At 31.5% G+C, this 16772-nt stretch overlaps 2 protein-coding genes across 7 annotated transcripts in view; one reads left to right on the top strand and one right to left on the bottom strand.

Annotated features, from left to right (window-relative positions):
* The window catches only part of LOC134721218 (low-density lipoprotein receptor-related protein 2-like), a 125905-nt gene that overhangs the window by 52170 nt on the left and 56963 nt on the right, over positions 1-16772 (top strand). The window lies entirely within an intron of this gene.
* Positions 1-16772, bottom strand: part of LOC134721217 (uncharacterized) — a 43268-nt gene that overhangs the window by 10127 nt on the left and 16369 nt on the right. For 3 of the 4 annotated variants that reach the window (XM_063584021.1, XM_063584020.1, XM_063584022.1), the window contains exons 9-13: positions 15535-15558; positions 11402-11434; positions 10254-10277; positions 9919-9957; positions 9009-9059 (exon numbers count right to left, since the gene is read on the bottom strand). In XM_063584021.1, the coding sequence (XP_063440091.1) occupies positions 9022-9059; positions 9919-9957; positions 10254-10277; positions 11402-11434; positions 15535-15558 (158 nt within the window). In that variant the 3' untranslated portion in view covers positions 9009-9021. The remainder of the gene's footprint in view (positions 1-9008; positions 9060-9918; positions 9958-10253; positions 10278-11401; positions 11435-15534; positions 15559-16772) is intronic. The other variant, XM_063584023.1, reaches the window with a different exon arrangement.

Genomic DNA, 16772 nt, shown 5'->3' with positions numbered 1-16772 from the left:
AGAAAAAGAAGAAGAAGAAGTCTGGAATTATCGCTATCTGTTCGACGGTCTAAAGATTACATTGTGTTATCGATCTAGGTGTTCTCGTTGAGGTCTGCGTTCTAAATCTAAAGCATTTCATTGGTCAGTAGATTTGCAATCTTTCAATCCAAGGTGTTCTCAATGTAGTCCGCGTTCATGTTTCAATAGGATAAACTATATTGTAAGTTTTCGATCCGAGTTAACAAAGTAGATTTTTTTTATCCGAAAAAGACGGATTTTGTACATGTTCTACAATAAATTTGTACAACAATTGAATATTGCTAAATGCATCAAATTGTCAAGGTCTAGATCGAACTTGCTTTGCTTCGTCGAAAGTACGAATATAGAAAAATCACAGATTTATATTAAAACTAGAACGTTCAAGAACAGTTAAAGAAATCATCACAATTATGTTATTGTTAGTTATTTTATACAAATATAACTATAATGCGAACCCGAAGTTGTAAAATAGCACGTGAAATCGCAAGTAAGCGTGACTTCTTTGGAAAAGCGACGGAATACCTATTGTCAATTTCAAATTCCGTTTCGACATCATTGTAATATATGTCGCTGGACGTTAAAATTCAATCCTTAATTGCGTCTTCGTCAAATAGTGCTGTTGGTTTCTTTTTATTATTATTACATACTAGTATACATGAATACACCCCAAGTTATTCCTATGTAAAGTCATTTACTAGATATTTAGTGCAAAGTAAATTTTAAAGAGAAAGTCGTATTAGGTCGATATTGCTTCAAAATAAATATAAACTGAGGATACATGTATAACTGCCATATTCCGAATTCCCGACATTCATTTATGTAAATGAAGAAAAGATAACTATGATCGGTATCTGTGAATCTACGTCTCAATCAAGCTTCATACAGAATATGAATTTTCTTGAATATGATTGCCAATGGAATAAACCATGCAGGAGATTAAACTAGCCCAATTAATTTGTGTGTGAACTATAACAACTGAAATCGTAATTATGCTGTAGTGTACGCTGGTGGTTTCTGTAATATGAAGGCGTATGGCAACCATTCTACCATACTTAGTTCAAAAGTACACCACAACCCTTTTCTTTGTCCATAATACGCTCAGGAACACACATCTTACTTTTGTGCATGGATTGGTAGTAAATGTAACTTTTTAACTGTAGTCCATTTGAAATCAAAGTATCATACTACTACGGAGGCTATCGTGCAATACCCCCACTCCGCATTCATAATAGTTTAAACATACATAATTTAAATTTCAGATCCTTCCTTTATGGCTTAGTTCAACCTGCAACACATTTTATTTGATGTTATCAATGGTAAACATGTAAAATGAAACAATAACTTACTGTAATACTAATATAAATATGTTGTATGGTCATACAAACCGAAATCACTTCTAGACTAGGTGTTGACACCCTCAAATTAACAAAATTGTGTTTCAAAAAACCAATGCACCAAATTGATTTCATAGGATTTAGTTTAACATTTAAACCAGTTCAAGGAATGTATTACTTGACAAGAATAATTAAAATGTAGGACAAATTCGGCTTACAACACGAACTTTGTTTAAATAATAGTACCAAACATGTAACAAAATGACGGGTATGTAACAGAAGTATCGCAATCACTGATGGATTGGTGGATAGCTACTGTTTGTTCAACGTTCAGTGACAAGTATCTCATGTGCATATTACAATACCAAATTAAACTAACTTGAGCAGACGACAAAAGCGAAATTGTGACAAATTGTATTTCCTAGTGTTATTTAGGAAGTCAAACATGTATATGGAAAGTAAATTTTACTATGTTTTATTGAACAAAACAAGAATTTCAAAACCGGTAAAAGAAATTAAACCAAACCCGGAAAATGACACTCTTTATTGCTGAATTTGGGTTTGGCTGACCTTTATTTCTATTACGTTTTAAAACAATTATTCAAATTAAATATACAATTTTTTTACTACTTTTTTTTTGTTGGGGGGGGGGGGGGAGTCATTGACCCTAAAAAAGTAACAACAATACAGGCCTATAGTATTTTGAAGCATTTTTTGAAGTATTCAAATAAAATGAAACGTCTTATATTTTTTACAAATACAAGGAAAAAGCAAGTCTGTCCAAAAAGGATTGATATTTCAGAAAAATGGATAGTGTGTTCTTTGTAAACGTAAACCAGAATGCATATAGTTGTCTATACTTATAACAGTCACAAACCATGTCTAGAAATAAAAATCAGCAGTTTACCATCCATGCAATAATATTTTGTCGACAGTGATCGAGATAACTTTATCAGATAATTCAAATTATCGGACACTTAATTTTCTCAGAACATTTTATTGTTAATATCCGAGCCATAAAATACATGTATTGTATCTGGCATAGTCTCAGATTATATTCTCTGGTAATATGCATCCTTCATTTAAAGTCTTGTTTTTCTTAAACACTTTACGTCGTATATCAGGCGGTACGTCTAAACACTGCTAAGGACTACTTAGTGCACTAAGGACTATACAATGCCACTAAGGACTAGAGGGACTACTGTTATACGTGTTATTTTTGCATATTCTGTTAAAGATTGATATTTAATGCATAAATTTCAAATTTTATAGAAAAATAATCATAAATAAAAAAGATATTCAACATTTTCTAGGCACGTGCCCATTTTTCTTTGATATACCGAAAATCAATGAACCAATTGACACGTGCCAAATGATATAACAACTGATTAAACAATCATATATTCTTTAATTTAAGAAATTGACAATTGTATCGAAAAGATTAATACTTGATTATCATAATAAAATGTGTTGTTCTTATTTAAAAGATTAAATGATTAAAAGGACAAATAATTTTGCTTTTGTTTCATTTATTTCCCGACATAGTTATTTGACATAGGTTTTAATGTTGATGTGCCCCAACTAATAAGTAAGAGTGTGGTCAGCTTGGTAAAATGTTTCTGTAAGAGACATGAAGACCAAATGAATATATATATTAATAACTTTTTTGTTTTTATTTTAATTCCGACAAAGATGCGTTACGAGTGGCTTCACTAAAACATGAGTAAATTCCGAAAAAAAACCTATAAATCATGATTTTTATTTGTCCACTTTCTATTACTGCTTTATACGTACTAGTACGAAAAACGATTGAATTGATAAAAAAAATCATGTGGCGTCCTTGTGATTTATCAAAACCACTAGTTTTCAACCAGTTTGATATCAGTTTACAAAGGCGGTACTTATTAATTTGAAATTGTTTGACATTTGGTTTTTTTTTCTTCTAAAAGTAAAAGAGGTTTAAAATAATCATTTAACGAATTTTAGTCAGATTAGGTTTTATTTCTAATATATGAAAGAGAAATGTTTTTCAAAATGTTCCACAGTGTTTAGTACATATTTAGGAATAATTTCCTGCATTTGTTAATTTAAAGTTAAAGATATAATGTTGAGAGTGCTTTGTAAAAATTACTCACTGTTGAAGGCCGTGTGGGTAACTTAAAGTTATTAATTTCTGTGTCATTTTGTCTCTTGTGAATAGTTGTCTCATCACCAACCCTACCACATCATTTTTTATATTGTTGCAAAAATTTATTATCGTATTGAACTCGTTTTTGTCCAGAAATATATTGCTCAAACGTGTTCTTCATATGATAATAAAATTTGAAAATGAACCATAGCATACGCACAAAAACATGATTTCTGTCTAAATCCGTCTGTTTACTTGTAGCTTGCATTAAAAAAGTTTGGTTACATGTAGTAAATATTTTTATCAGATGGATTTGACTTTGTGTGCGATTACTGGTCCCGTGTACGTTTACTCCATATTCCTTTATTTTCTATAAAAGCGTCTGTCTTGACAGTAAGTTGACACGACTTATGACGTTACGCCACGAGTTATCGTTCCTGACGTTATCGAATAACGTTCACACATACAAGCCAATGCAGCAGGTTGTGCAATCACAAAGTGATTAAATAATAAACAAAAATATTTTTGGAAACTATTCAAGAAATAATTCCTTCATGTCATGCTCTATGCTCATTTTAACATGGGTAGGCATTATATTTGTCTATATTTTACACTGAGCGTAAGCGAGGTGTAAAATGTGGTCAAATATAATGCCTACCCATGTTAAAATGAGCATAGAGCATGACATGAAGGAATTATTTCGATTCTAACATGACAAATGCAATATATTTATAGGTCAAAGCGTACGAAAATATTGTAAGACTGTTTTGCTGTTCCCGTTTCCTTCGAGAGGAGTCTGTTTATTGCATTTCATATTTGAAAAGTTTAAAAACTACGAGCAAGGTAAATATATGTTGTTTGATAAAAATATATAATAAAAGTTTATGTTGGCTGCTTAAATGTAAATATTTTAAAGGATATCGATGGAAATAATGTTAATAAAAAAAAGTACGTGCGCATGTGTCAAACATATTTTTTGTGCTCATTAGAACACGGCTTTGTTAACAAAGCGTAATAAGGACGTCATATTAGAATTGACATGTTTATGGTAACTTTTTCTAGATGCAGAGTTTCGAAAGTTTTTATGCAATACGTAACTGTTAACTTTTTGACATAGGTTGCTTTATCGTGTTTCAGCAATTCTTCTGCTCATTTTTAACCTTTAAAAAAATGAATTACTATATACTTTTAATTTATATTCTGCTTTTTTTAATATTTAAGCATCTGCACGATTTATCTATATGTTCTTATGCAAAACAGACTGAGTTTTATCACTTTATTTCATTCTTAGTTTACTTTGCAATAAATACTTTTCATGATGCATGCCGTATTCTCATGAATTATTTTTTTTGAAAATAGAAATCTTATATGTATCTATCGAAACTTAGGATGATGTGTAAAAAAACGGGAATCCGTACAACTATTAATTCGTGTTAAAATGGTCGTCAAAATCACCGCTCGGGCAAAATGGAAAAGGAAATATATTTGGATGAGAATACGGATAGAATAAGGCGAAAAAGTACAATACAAGCAGACTTTGAAACTCAAACAGAAAATAGTTTGTTAGTATGGAAATTCAACGAAAAAAAGTGGTTTAACTTGGTTATTTTGCTGAATAACATTCTATGTGTTCCAAATGTAAACAGTCTCATAAATCCGTTATAGTTTCGGAAACTTTTTAAAAATAAAGTGCTAGCTAGACCAAGTCTATACACAGGACATACAGTTACATCGGAATCAGGCCTGAGAAGGTTACCGTAGGCTGAAAATACAAAGCAACTTTATTCGGGAAAAAAATAATAAAAAAAATCAGGTCCCGTTAGAGTCTGATTAAAGCCAGTCCCAAGTATCCACTTGCTTCTATAAACGCAAGCTAATAGTTGGGACTGGCTTTAGTCACTAAGTAAGACTGGTTCCGTTACAAAAAAATTCTGGAAATTTACAAGCAAACGACTGACGTATTAGTATTCAAATAGCAGAAAGAGACTGCAAATTGTGACTAATGCTAATTGGACGAGTAGCTTTTTAATTCTAATTTGCATGTAGTCAGTTTACTAAACGACGGTTCCCTAAAAAGGAAAGTATAATTATCACAGTAACATTTCAGTCTCCTAGTACATATTTGTTTAAGTCCTAATACTTTTGTTCTTCTGGAGAAAATTCCAACCATAATGAAATAAGGAGGTGCGGTAAAATTGCCAATTAATCAACTTTCTACCAAATACAAAATGACGGAAATGTTAGCTTGCTTACATTGCTACTTCATTTTTTATCTCAAAATTACCATTCCATTATATGAACTGCATATTCAAAAATATGTTTTGTCACCAATATCCTAAAAGAGCACGTATCTTCATACTGTTTCACCCGTGTCCGTTCTAACGTCAATCGCGCACTTGTTGTATACATATAGGGTTTATACGGCTTATTATTAAGGAATGAGTGCTGTCTTTTTGCTTCAGGTTTAAATTATGTACCTGGTGTTACTAAAGTGTACTCATATTAAAGGTGCGCATATCGTCTTGGTTTCCTTTAATTTTTGTTCATGACAGGTTGCTGGATTAGACGTTTTGATAAAATATAAAAGGCACGCAGACTCCTACATGTGGAATTTCAAACTGGACCTTTTATATTTCGCATTTGCAGTTTGGTTTACTTAAAGAATGCATGTGTGATCTCATGATTTGTTTCGTAAATAATTTTCCACAAATGACACGGTTGAACTTTGTGAAATTTTGCATACAATTTGCAATGTTTGTCTGACTTGCTGAGCTTGTATTGTATCGTCCCGAACATGCATGCACTATTTGCCACTGACCGTAAAACAACCATCAAAAACCGAGCAATTATAAAACTTTTTACTGAATCATATTTTTAAAGTACTCTATTTCTGCATGGATGAAGCAACGACACCACCATTGCCTTAAATGATGGAGTAAAAAACTCAGTAATTCAAATGAATCACACGTGAAATTTTTCATGTTATTTTCACGTGAACTTTACAAAAATATGAAGGTATTTTTAATGATTTCAATTAAATTTTAGAAAAAAGATATTATTTTAATAATGTAATTTTTAAAAAATACGTGCATTTTACGTGTACCAAATTCCGGTGATTTATGCATGAACTATTATCACAAGATTCACGTGGAACCAACCAGTATAAGCAAGTTTAAAGTATTTCAAATGACAATTAACACTTAGACTATAGCCATACAGTAGGACAGTAAATGAACAAAAGACAAGTAAATCAGAAACATGCATGGATCACGCAAAAACATGCAGGGGCGACACTGAAGTAATGGGAGTTTGGTTCTTGCAAGAAATTGGCCGTGAAAACAATTTGATATGAAGACAAGCCTTTGTTTCAACTTTGTTTTAAAATTTCCAACATAAGGCTGTTACGGCCCAGGTCAATGTTCTTAAGCATCACATATTTTTCTTTCATCTTATTGTTAGCTTTCTTAAATAAATATTTACATATTATAGACTATATTTTTTATTATTTCTTTTTTGTTCAATTTCAGTTTAAAATTCTTTTTTTTTTTACCATATTGGACTTCTTATTGTGTATTGAATTGAAACACGAACGCGGACCTCGATGAGAACACCTGGATTGAAAGTTTGCAAATGTTCCGACCAATGAAATTCGTTTTACTATGTAACGCGAACTTCAACGAAAGCACCTAGATGAAATATTGTGTATTGAATTGAAAAATGAACGCGGACCTCGATGAGAACACCTGGATTGAAAGTTTGCAAACGTTCCGACCAATGACATTCATTTTGATATGTAACGCGAACTTCAACGAAAGCACCTCGATAAATTATTTTATTTGTACGACAATTAGTTTTTAATTTGGACATTACCGCTAAAATATACTTAATAAAATTATATCAGAGCGTCAGTGCATAATTGTTTCTTTTCCATTCTTGTTTCTTTTAATAATGTTTATGTTGATTTCAATTTGGTAGGTAGACTTATATAATATGCCCTAAACGTAAATAAAATGCATTAGACGTAAGAGAATGTCGACTTAGGGCAAGTCAAGGTCGTAAAACTTAAATCAACCAATCCATCGTTACCGCAGACAAAAAATTATCTCATATATACCGAATATATGTTTATTTATAGCAAGACTTTTTGAACGTCACGGTGAATGACAGCACAATAATCCCTTTACAGAATCGGAACCACAATTCACAATTACCGTAATGTGCTGCTTATCCGCAATTAACGCCCGTTTCGCGTCAGTGACCGATATTACAATTTGACATAGTTTTAAAAGTTTATTGAGCTGTTCCTTTATTTACAATGTTGTGCAAGACTTAACTGTTTATTAAATTCAACAAATGTTAACATTATCTTCATTAATTTTATTATTTAACACAACATTGTTTTTATTACAAGCTATTTCATATATCAATATACAGCTAGGGAATATTTGTTGTTGACCGAAAATATAAGATACATCGATTTAAACTATGTGAAAAATAAATAATTTTTGTAAGATACTTTAATTTCCGTGTCTATATTTAATTAACGAGTACACTATAGTAAGACAGAAAAAGAGAAACGGAAATATACAGGAATATCTAAAGTTTGTAAGTCATTGCAATGGACCATACGTTACTTACATTCACAAGTTTTCATAGCACTCAGCAAGTTTTGAAACGAATATGTGAGATAAAGATCTTCTGCATTCGGGCAAATTAAAAATATGTTAAACATCTAACTATTTTATTTTTAACAGATTCACAAGTTTTGAATTTTTTAAACCGTGCACCAATATTTTATTAATTTTATTTAAATTCCTTATATGTTACGTGTATTGATCATTCATTTGTTTAAACTGTGAAGTATATTACTTTAATAAGAATACACGCATTTATATATATAAGTCGATAAAGTTTGAAACAAATAAACGAAAGATACATCGATGTTGTTTTGCTTGAGTGATTTACCTGTTAAAAGCTCGGGTTGCAACACGGTTTAAAACGAATTGATACCAGTTTGAAATAGTTTAACGGGGGCGTGGCCTATTTGTTTGACGTAACTTACCGCCAACTTGAATTAAATTGAACGACTGCAAGCGAAGCTATTTGACTGGCATTAAAATAATTTGATATGCATTGAAATAAATTAAAAATGATTTTTAATTTTTGTCAATCTTTATCAAATGACGATTAATTTCATTTAAACAGCGTTAATGCCTTTTTGTCCGATCAAGTTAAATTCGGGTTACTAGTGTGTATGATAAAGAATATATTAAACATTTTTCAAGGTTTTTTTTTGGTGAAAAAGACCACTTAATGTATATAAACTGGAACTTTTTGTGAGTACGCTTATTAATTACGTTCCTACATCAATTTTAAAGCTGAATATTACGTATTCGTAATATATTTTTTTAGTTTGCTGATTATAAGGTGTACAGTTCTCTTCTAAATTCAACATTTGTCTGTTAGAATCAGTTCACGTTTTCGCAATACAACTAGAAATTGATTATATTTTTATGCAAACATACCTCTATAAATGGCTTAATTATCTTCTTGTTTTGAAAAAATAGGTTGCCGGTCTGTAACGAAATAAAAGACATAGCACCTTAACTTTTTACATACTGTCTTGCACATAAATACGTATATATATTATGTTGTTATTGAGGTTGAACACAATTTCAATCCGTGTAATATTTCAGTACTTAAGATCCCTTTAAAGTTGAAAAATAAACCGCTATGTTTCATTAGTAAAAATGTTATCTTATATGCCATGCCATGCTTGCATATAATTGATTTTGTTTGTTACACTTGAAAATAATACTCAATCCCCAATTGTCAGTGTAAATCTAGACTCTTATTACACTAGTACTGTTTTTATTTTTTTGTTTATATTAGTCCGTATGCTTGACTCACTTAATTTTTTACCAATGGCGCTTTCAAAACTGCTGAAAATTTCAAAAAAATATTTTAATTTACAATGTTAATGTATTAACAAAAGCTGTAAAATAACTGCCAAAAGTACATTTTAAAATGACCAAACAATATTCTTCGTGTATAAATCACATTAAAAGTTAAAATAAATGCTATTGAGTAAAATTAAACAGGAGGCATTTGTTTTATAATGTAAGCACGTTAGATGTACCTCCTTAGCTTTGAATACCAAGTACTAGTAACTGTGTTCAGTCTCTCTTTTATACAGATATATTGAGTATAATGTATTATGAATTATGGACGTCAGCTCAACTCAGCACGATCGTTGATGTCAATGTGAATCACTCTGTTGGTATCTGATTGTCTTTCTCGTTTATAAGGATCAGTTTCATACTGTGAATATTGTTCTCTCAGTAGCAATATTTCATGATAGGGTTCCGTATAACATTTTGACAAGCAATAATGGCCGGCCTTCACTAGATCTGTTGTAATTCTAAATATACTAACCGTTCGATTCATCTTGACACGCATCTGTATTGGTTATAACTACAACCACAAAATAAATCAAAGCAGGTCGTTTAGCTGTATGAAAAATTGTGATGAATATTCTAACATGATCATTAATATGATTAACAAATATAGTATTAATTAAAAGAGAAATTTAATAAACTACAGGTATCTGACAATCGATCTCACCGTGTTGTCGTGTTTATGTAGCTTAGTTCATTCCATGAGACCGTTATGCCTATTGAAATAGTTCACCAAAGGATTCAATATAATATTGAGATCCTCTTTAATGGCGGACCGACAAGAAAAAACGTTGATATTCTAAACATACTAACCATTCTTTTCTTCTGCGTTCTCATCTACAACAAAAATGAAATAAATCAGGTAGCTTAGTTGTATAACATGTATAATAAAGATGTGATGAATATTTTAACATGACCATTACGTTTTATCAAATATGGTATCTAATAAACAAGAAGTTGATACGCGTTCAATCTGAAAATTCATCACATGATAAACTGTTCATATGGAGCCTGACAACAAATGAAAGGAACTCAGGAAAGGAAACTCTTCGTTGTTTATCACTAGTATAACATTTAAGGAATGCGGATGGACCGACAGATAGAGGTCAAACAGTATTCTTCTTCGTAGCGGAGCATAAATACAAAGTTATTTTTAGCAACGATGAATGTCTTTATACATTTATAGAAGGAATAGAACAAAGGACCTTTATGATCTAAGACACTAGATTACTAATATAACAAAACTGTGTGTTTCCTTTGTATAAAAAAAACTTTTTTGTATTTGCAATGTTTTACTTTATGGTCTTAAAAATAATAAAAAAGTTGATAGTGCATTTTGTTTGCGACGATGCATGTATTTATACATTATTACAAAGAATAAGTTTCACCAAAGGACCTATATGATCAAAGACAATAAAGTATTATGATCAAATGGTAGAATTTTAATTTAATTTGTGTTACCAACGAGTAAAATGGTATAAATCTGAAAAAAGTAACCTGTTGAAACAAGTTTTACACGTTGGTTTTTCAAACTGTATGAATACGAATCTACGCATGAGTATGTTCAACCAACGCGTTGAAAATGAAAACCAACTCGTTAAAAGTAGAAAAATAATGTGTTGAAAATTTCATACGGTATTTCTATACCACCAATGACACGAACAGACACTCATACATAGCTTAGATTGTCTGGTAAATATCTTCCACCCCTTTTTATATAGATAACTAGAATTTTTGAATAGTATAGTCTTTCGCTTAGCAGGGCAATTTATGTCAATGTAAAATTACATTTTGTGTTACTCTGTTGGTATCTCAAAGTCAAATCTGGTTTGTGTAAATCAATTAAGTCTATGAAGATTGTTCTGCTTGATGAAATATTTCACTTAAGTATTCAATATACTAGTAATATTTACACAACTTATGACTACCGACCGATCAGTTTTAATTCTAAGTATACTAACCGTTCGATGTTCCGTAATTCTTATTGTTCTTTTCTATAAAATACAATAAAGCATGTCTACTAGATGTGTAATAAAACATAAATATAAATTAAATGATTATTAATTATCAGATTTCAGGTATTGCAAATACTCTCAAACCGTAATTCTTATTAATTTCATCTGTTGACAAATTTTTAATTCGTTTTTTGTTATTTTTAATGTTAACTTATTTAGCGATGTATCTCGTTTCTCTATTTTTGATATATATCAGCTTTGATGAGTGTTTCGTTTGACTATGAATTTCACTTTTCGTACTATGAACAACACAAATATTTTATACTGGATAACTACATATACATGTACATATAGGAGTCGAGCATGCTGATTAAAGCTGACGTGAACTTTTGCAGAGAGAATCCTCCAACAAAATTATTTTGTCAAATTAGTTTCACGGATAAATATTATAAGGTTTTTTCCACTTTTCTGTGGAAAGACTTATTGTATTTGTTCTAATTATTATTATTATGTTTTTCCACTTTTCTGTGGAAAGACCTATTGTATTTCTTCTGATTATTATTACTTTTTTCCCCGCCAACTTTTGATATTTGTTTCGCAAAATGTCGATTAGATATTTCTCATATTGTATCGTATAGTGTATGCGCTTTTAAATTCCTCCCTGCTAAGACGAACCATTTTCTTTGTAAGTGTTATCTCCCGTTACACTGTTTATCATATGTGTGCATCTCCTTCGTAACGAAGAAAAAAGATATCGACACAATTTCTATTACAAATTGTTCGTTACATCCTCAGTAATGTTTGGCTAATTGGGATCGAAGCGATTCGAGGAAATTGTGTATGAGTTATCGAAATGAATTAGTCGGTTTGTTTTTTAACTCATAAACCTTTTACTGTATAACACTGGAACTTTTTTTATTTGAGGTCTTTGGTCCAAACTAAGAAAATGAGGTCACAGTCAAAGGTCAAGGTCAAGTTCTAAATTTTGACGTTGGCTTAATTTTGAATTTTTTCAACGCTTTTAAAGATATATATAAAAGAACAAGTGCAAAATGTTTGCTCTATTATAATGAAGGCATGTTTCATTTGGTCTGAAACAATCCAATGGCATCTTATAGGAGTTATTGTCCATATAAGGTTAATTTATTATTACTTCAACTTGGTTCATTATAAAGTCATATGACCTTTTACAGAAGATAGGGTGACATATGAACTTGTAAAATTACTACCGGAAGTGATCTTGCGAAAACAAGAAAAAGCCATTTATGCATTTTTTTCATTATAAAGTACTCCCAATTCCTATATTTTGTAATTCGAATACATAATATAAAAAAGAAGATGTGGTTTGATTGCCAATGATACAACTATCCACAAAAGACCAAATTGACACAGACATTAACAACTATAGGTAACCGTACGGCCTTCAACAATGAGCGAAGCACATACCGCATAGTCAGCTATCAAAGGCCCCGATAAGACAATGTAAAATAATTCAAACGAGAAAACTAACGACCTGATTTATGTAAAAAAAACTATCACTCAAGACAAGAAATGACTTTTGATGATCAACGGGGAGTGTCCAGTTATCTCCTTGTTTTAAGGCAAAAGTATATAAAAACTATATATATTTTTGGAATCAGTGTGAAACAGTCTATCATATGAAACTGGAAGACACATTAAGATCACCGGAAGTAGCAAATTATCTCCCTTATTTCACTCAAAGGAATATCGAAACCGCTAATGTATCGCATCAGTACAACGTTAGTAGGTACATTTTAAAATTTATTTGATTTTGAAAGACCTTCAATTGTTCTCTGAACAATTTTTTTTTAATTATCCTTACATCGTATATTTTATCATTTGGATTATATTTTTTGTTGAGGAAAGATTCTACGGACATTTTCAGATATATTCAGACTTGTTTGAGACATGTAGTCAGATAGGATCAATTATTTTCAGACCAATCTATTTGATTTCTGCCAGTTTATGTTATGCCTAATGGTTCGGTTTATTCCGAAATACTGTATCGTAGGATTCTTGGCTTTCCTCTGCCAGTTAAACAGCTGGGTATTTATACCGGAATCGGTTTGGATTCCAAGTGTGTCCTCTCTTCCGGTTTCCTATTTGTTTTCTAAGCATTTGAGCGGCATCCGGGTGACCTAATCCTTTATTTTGTAAGTAATGTATTTTTATATGTTGCATTTTTTTGTTCAGGTGAGTGGGTGTGTTCATTTGTTTTATTACATTGTGCTTTTTTTGGTTTTGTAGAAAGACACGTCTAGCCAGCCTGTGAATCTGGATAGGCATATGCTCACATTAAATCTGTACCGATACAGTATTCTTAATAGTTATCAAAGGTACCAGGATTATAATTTAGTACGCCAGACGCACGTTTCGTCTAAATAAGACTCATCAGTGACGCTCAGATCAAAATAGTTGTAAAGCCAAACAAGTACAAAGTTGAAGAGCATTGAGGGTCCTTAATGTCTTCCTTTACACCATAATCCATGTGGTGCTCCTACTAAAGGTAGAAGATACAGAACATACAAACATTCTATTTGGCGGCAATTTGTTTAAGGTTATAGTTGTTTTCCTGAAATTGTTTTACTTCTAACCTCTTTTCATCGATTTCGTATTTCCATTGTATCATAGATCAAATGTATTCATTCAGTGTAACATGTCTACATATGTAAATATGTCTTTTGATTGAGTTAAGCCATTTCAAGTGATATTTTATAGTGTGTCTTTCTATGGTGTTTTTCAAATTTAGGGTAAAAAGTTGTTCATATAAATAAACTCATCATAGATACCAGGACTAAATTTTGTATATACGTCAGACGCGCGTTTCGTCCACAAAAGACTCATCAGGGACGCACGAATCCAAAAAAAGTACAAAGTTGAAGAGCAGTACGGACCAAAATTCCTAAAAACGTTGTATTTTTTGGCACATTCATTCGTGTATCTCGATTCTTGTTGATTTGACCGTTCGTTTTCACGTTTGAATGGTTTTACCCTTCTAATTTTTGGGGACTTTTATTATAACTTGGTGTTCGGTGTGAACCGAGGCTCCCTGTTGAACACCAAATTTTGACCTGTAATAGTGTACTTTTACAAATTGTAGCTTGGCTGGACAGTTGTATCATTGGCACTTATACCGCATCTTCTTTTTAGTTTAAGCTCAAACAGTTATAAGTGATCGAATTTTATTCTGTTAATCAGAACACTTGTTAAATCAGAGAAACCAACACAAAAAGCCGACTTAAATTATTTCACATTGCAGTAAATCTACTAATAATTAACTTAGTCAAGGCTTAAAAGAATATATTTTATCAACCGTATTGGTTGATCAAAAATAGAATAGAAAATCATAACATAGGAATACACAAGGGTTTTTTTAAATGTCATATCGGGATCTTTTAAATTTGACTATGCGATATGTGCTTTTCTCGTTGTTGAAGGCCTCACGGTGACCTATAGTTGCTTATTTCTATGTCATTTTGGTCTCTTGTGGACAGTTGTCTCATTGGCAATCATACCACATCTTCTTTTTTTAAATAGTAAGTTACATATGATTTTATTAGCTGAGATTTTCCGATTGATATCACCACCCCTTTTGCTATATAGATATATTGACTGGTTGAAAAATTAAAATAATACAAAAAAAAGAACCCTAGGTAAATTTCAAATCGGAAAGTCCTTTATCAATGGCAAAATCAAGTACTAAAACGTATCAAACGAATGAGCATCGTTGAACAAAGATGGTCGTGGGCTTAGCGGTCCTGTTGATGTTAATGTGAAATCACTCTTTTGGTATATGAAATCATTAACATGGTTAAAACATAAAGTATTATTTAAAACAGTTAGTGAACCACAACAAAACAAAGTACTTAAACATATCAAACGAACAGAGTAGATTAAAAATTGAAGTACTTAGCTCAGCAGTGCTATTGATGTAAATGTAAAATCATTCTTTTGGTATATGACTATCTATCTCAACGTTTAATCTTGTTAATTTGGTTCAGTTAATTCAAAAGAAACATTCTGCCTGTTGAAATAGTTCACCAAGGGATTCAATACAATACTGAAACCCTCTTTAACTGTTGACCAAAAGAAACAGTGGCTATTCTTTACATACGAACCTCTCTTTTCTTCTGGATTGTCATCTACAATAATAACGAAATAAAGTAGGTAGTTAAGATGCATGTATAACAAAAATGTAATGCATATTCTAACATGACTATTAAGTTTTAACAAATATGGTATCTAGTGAACAGGAAGTTGATAAACGTTCAATTTGAAAACCCAGGACATGGCAAAACACGTTTAGTTGAGGCATCACAAGTTTAATCAAGCTCTTCTTTATTTTTTTCCTTTTTGACGTAAATTTTATGAAAACGGACCGACAGATAGTGGCCAAACAGTATAAATCGTAGCGGAGTATAAAGACAAAAGTTTGGGTTTTTTTTGTTTTTTGTTGGCGTCGATGAATGTTTTTATACATTATTACAAATAGCACTGCTATCAGAGTTCATTTTTTAAAACTTTAATGGTCCGGAAGAAAACCCACCTAAATTATATATCGATGGAACGAGAAAAACGTGTACAATAAGAAAAGTTTGGTCGTAAAAATCCAGAGTGGTCACATTATTGTGAAATTGAGGTCAAATTCAGACCTAAAAATATCAATATTTCAACCACAATGACAAAAAGGAGATTTTTTCTGATATTTATTCAATTACAAACGAGGAAATAGCTCATAAGAGCACTGGCGGCAGGGCGAAGTAATTGTTCTTCTTTTTATGTATCTATGATATTTTCAGACACACCTTGGTGTAATTCTGAAAGTCTTAAAATATAGACTTCAATTTTCATGCAGCAGATATGGCATACCCTATTTTGATTTCAGAGCTAATATAAAAAAGAAGATATGGTAGGATTGCCAATGAGAAAACTATCCACAAAAGACCAAAATGACACAGACATTAACATTATAGGTCACCGTACGGCCTTCAACAATGAGCATAGCCCATACCGCATAGCCAGCTATAAAAGGCCCTAAGTATATTATATAGCTCTATTTTTCATATTCCTTGGCTCCACTGTGTCTGAATCGTAAGGTGTCACACTATCTAGTTAGTTCTGGAGTTTGGAAGTTTGGTACGCATTAGACACAATCTTGGATAAAAGTGATCGGTATATGTCTAGGATGTGCTACATGAGAATTGCTTTTTCTTATTGAAGACAGATCATCACTAACAATCTTTATCAATGAACTGACAGCAAGTTCAAATACTAATGCATGGATAAATGATTACTCACATAAATCAGCAAAACTTAAAAGACTTAACTGTCAACACGTTTAACAGACTCAGTTTTG

The sequence above is a fragment of the Mytilus trossulus genome, chromosome 6 (genome assembly GCF_036588685.1).
Source record: "Mytilus trossulus isolate FHL-02 chromosome 6, PNRI_Mtr1.1.1.hap1, whole genome shotgun sequence".
NCBI lineage: Eukaryota > Metazoa > Mollusca > Bivalvia > Mytilida > Mytilidae > Mytilus > Mytilus trossulus.
The sequence above is the reverse complement of the archived record's forward strand: the minus strand, read 5'-3'. Positions and strand labels throughout refer to the sequence as shown.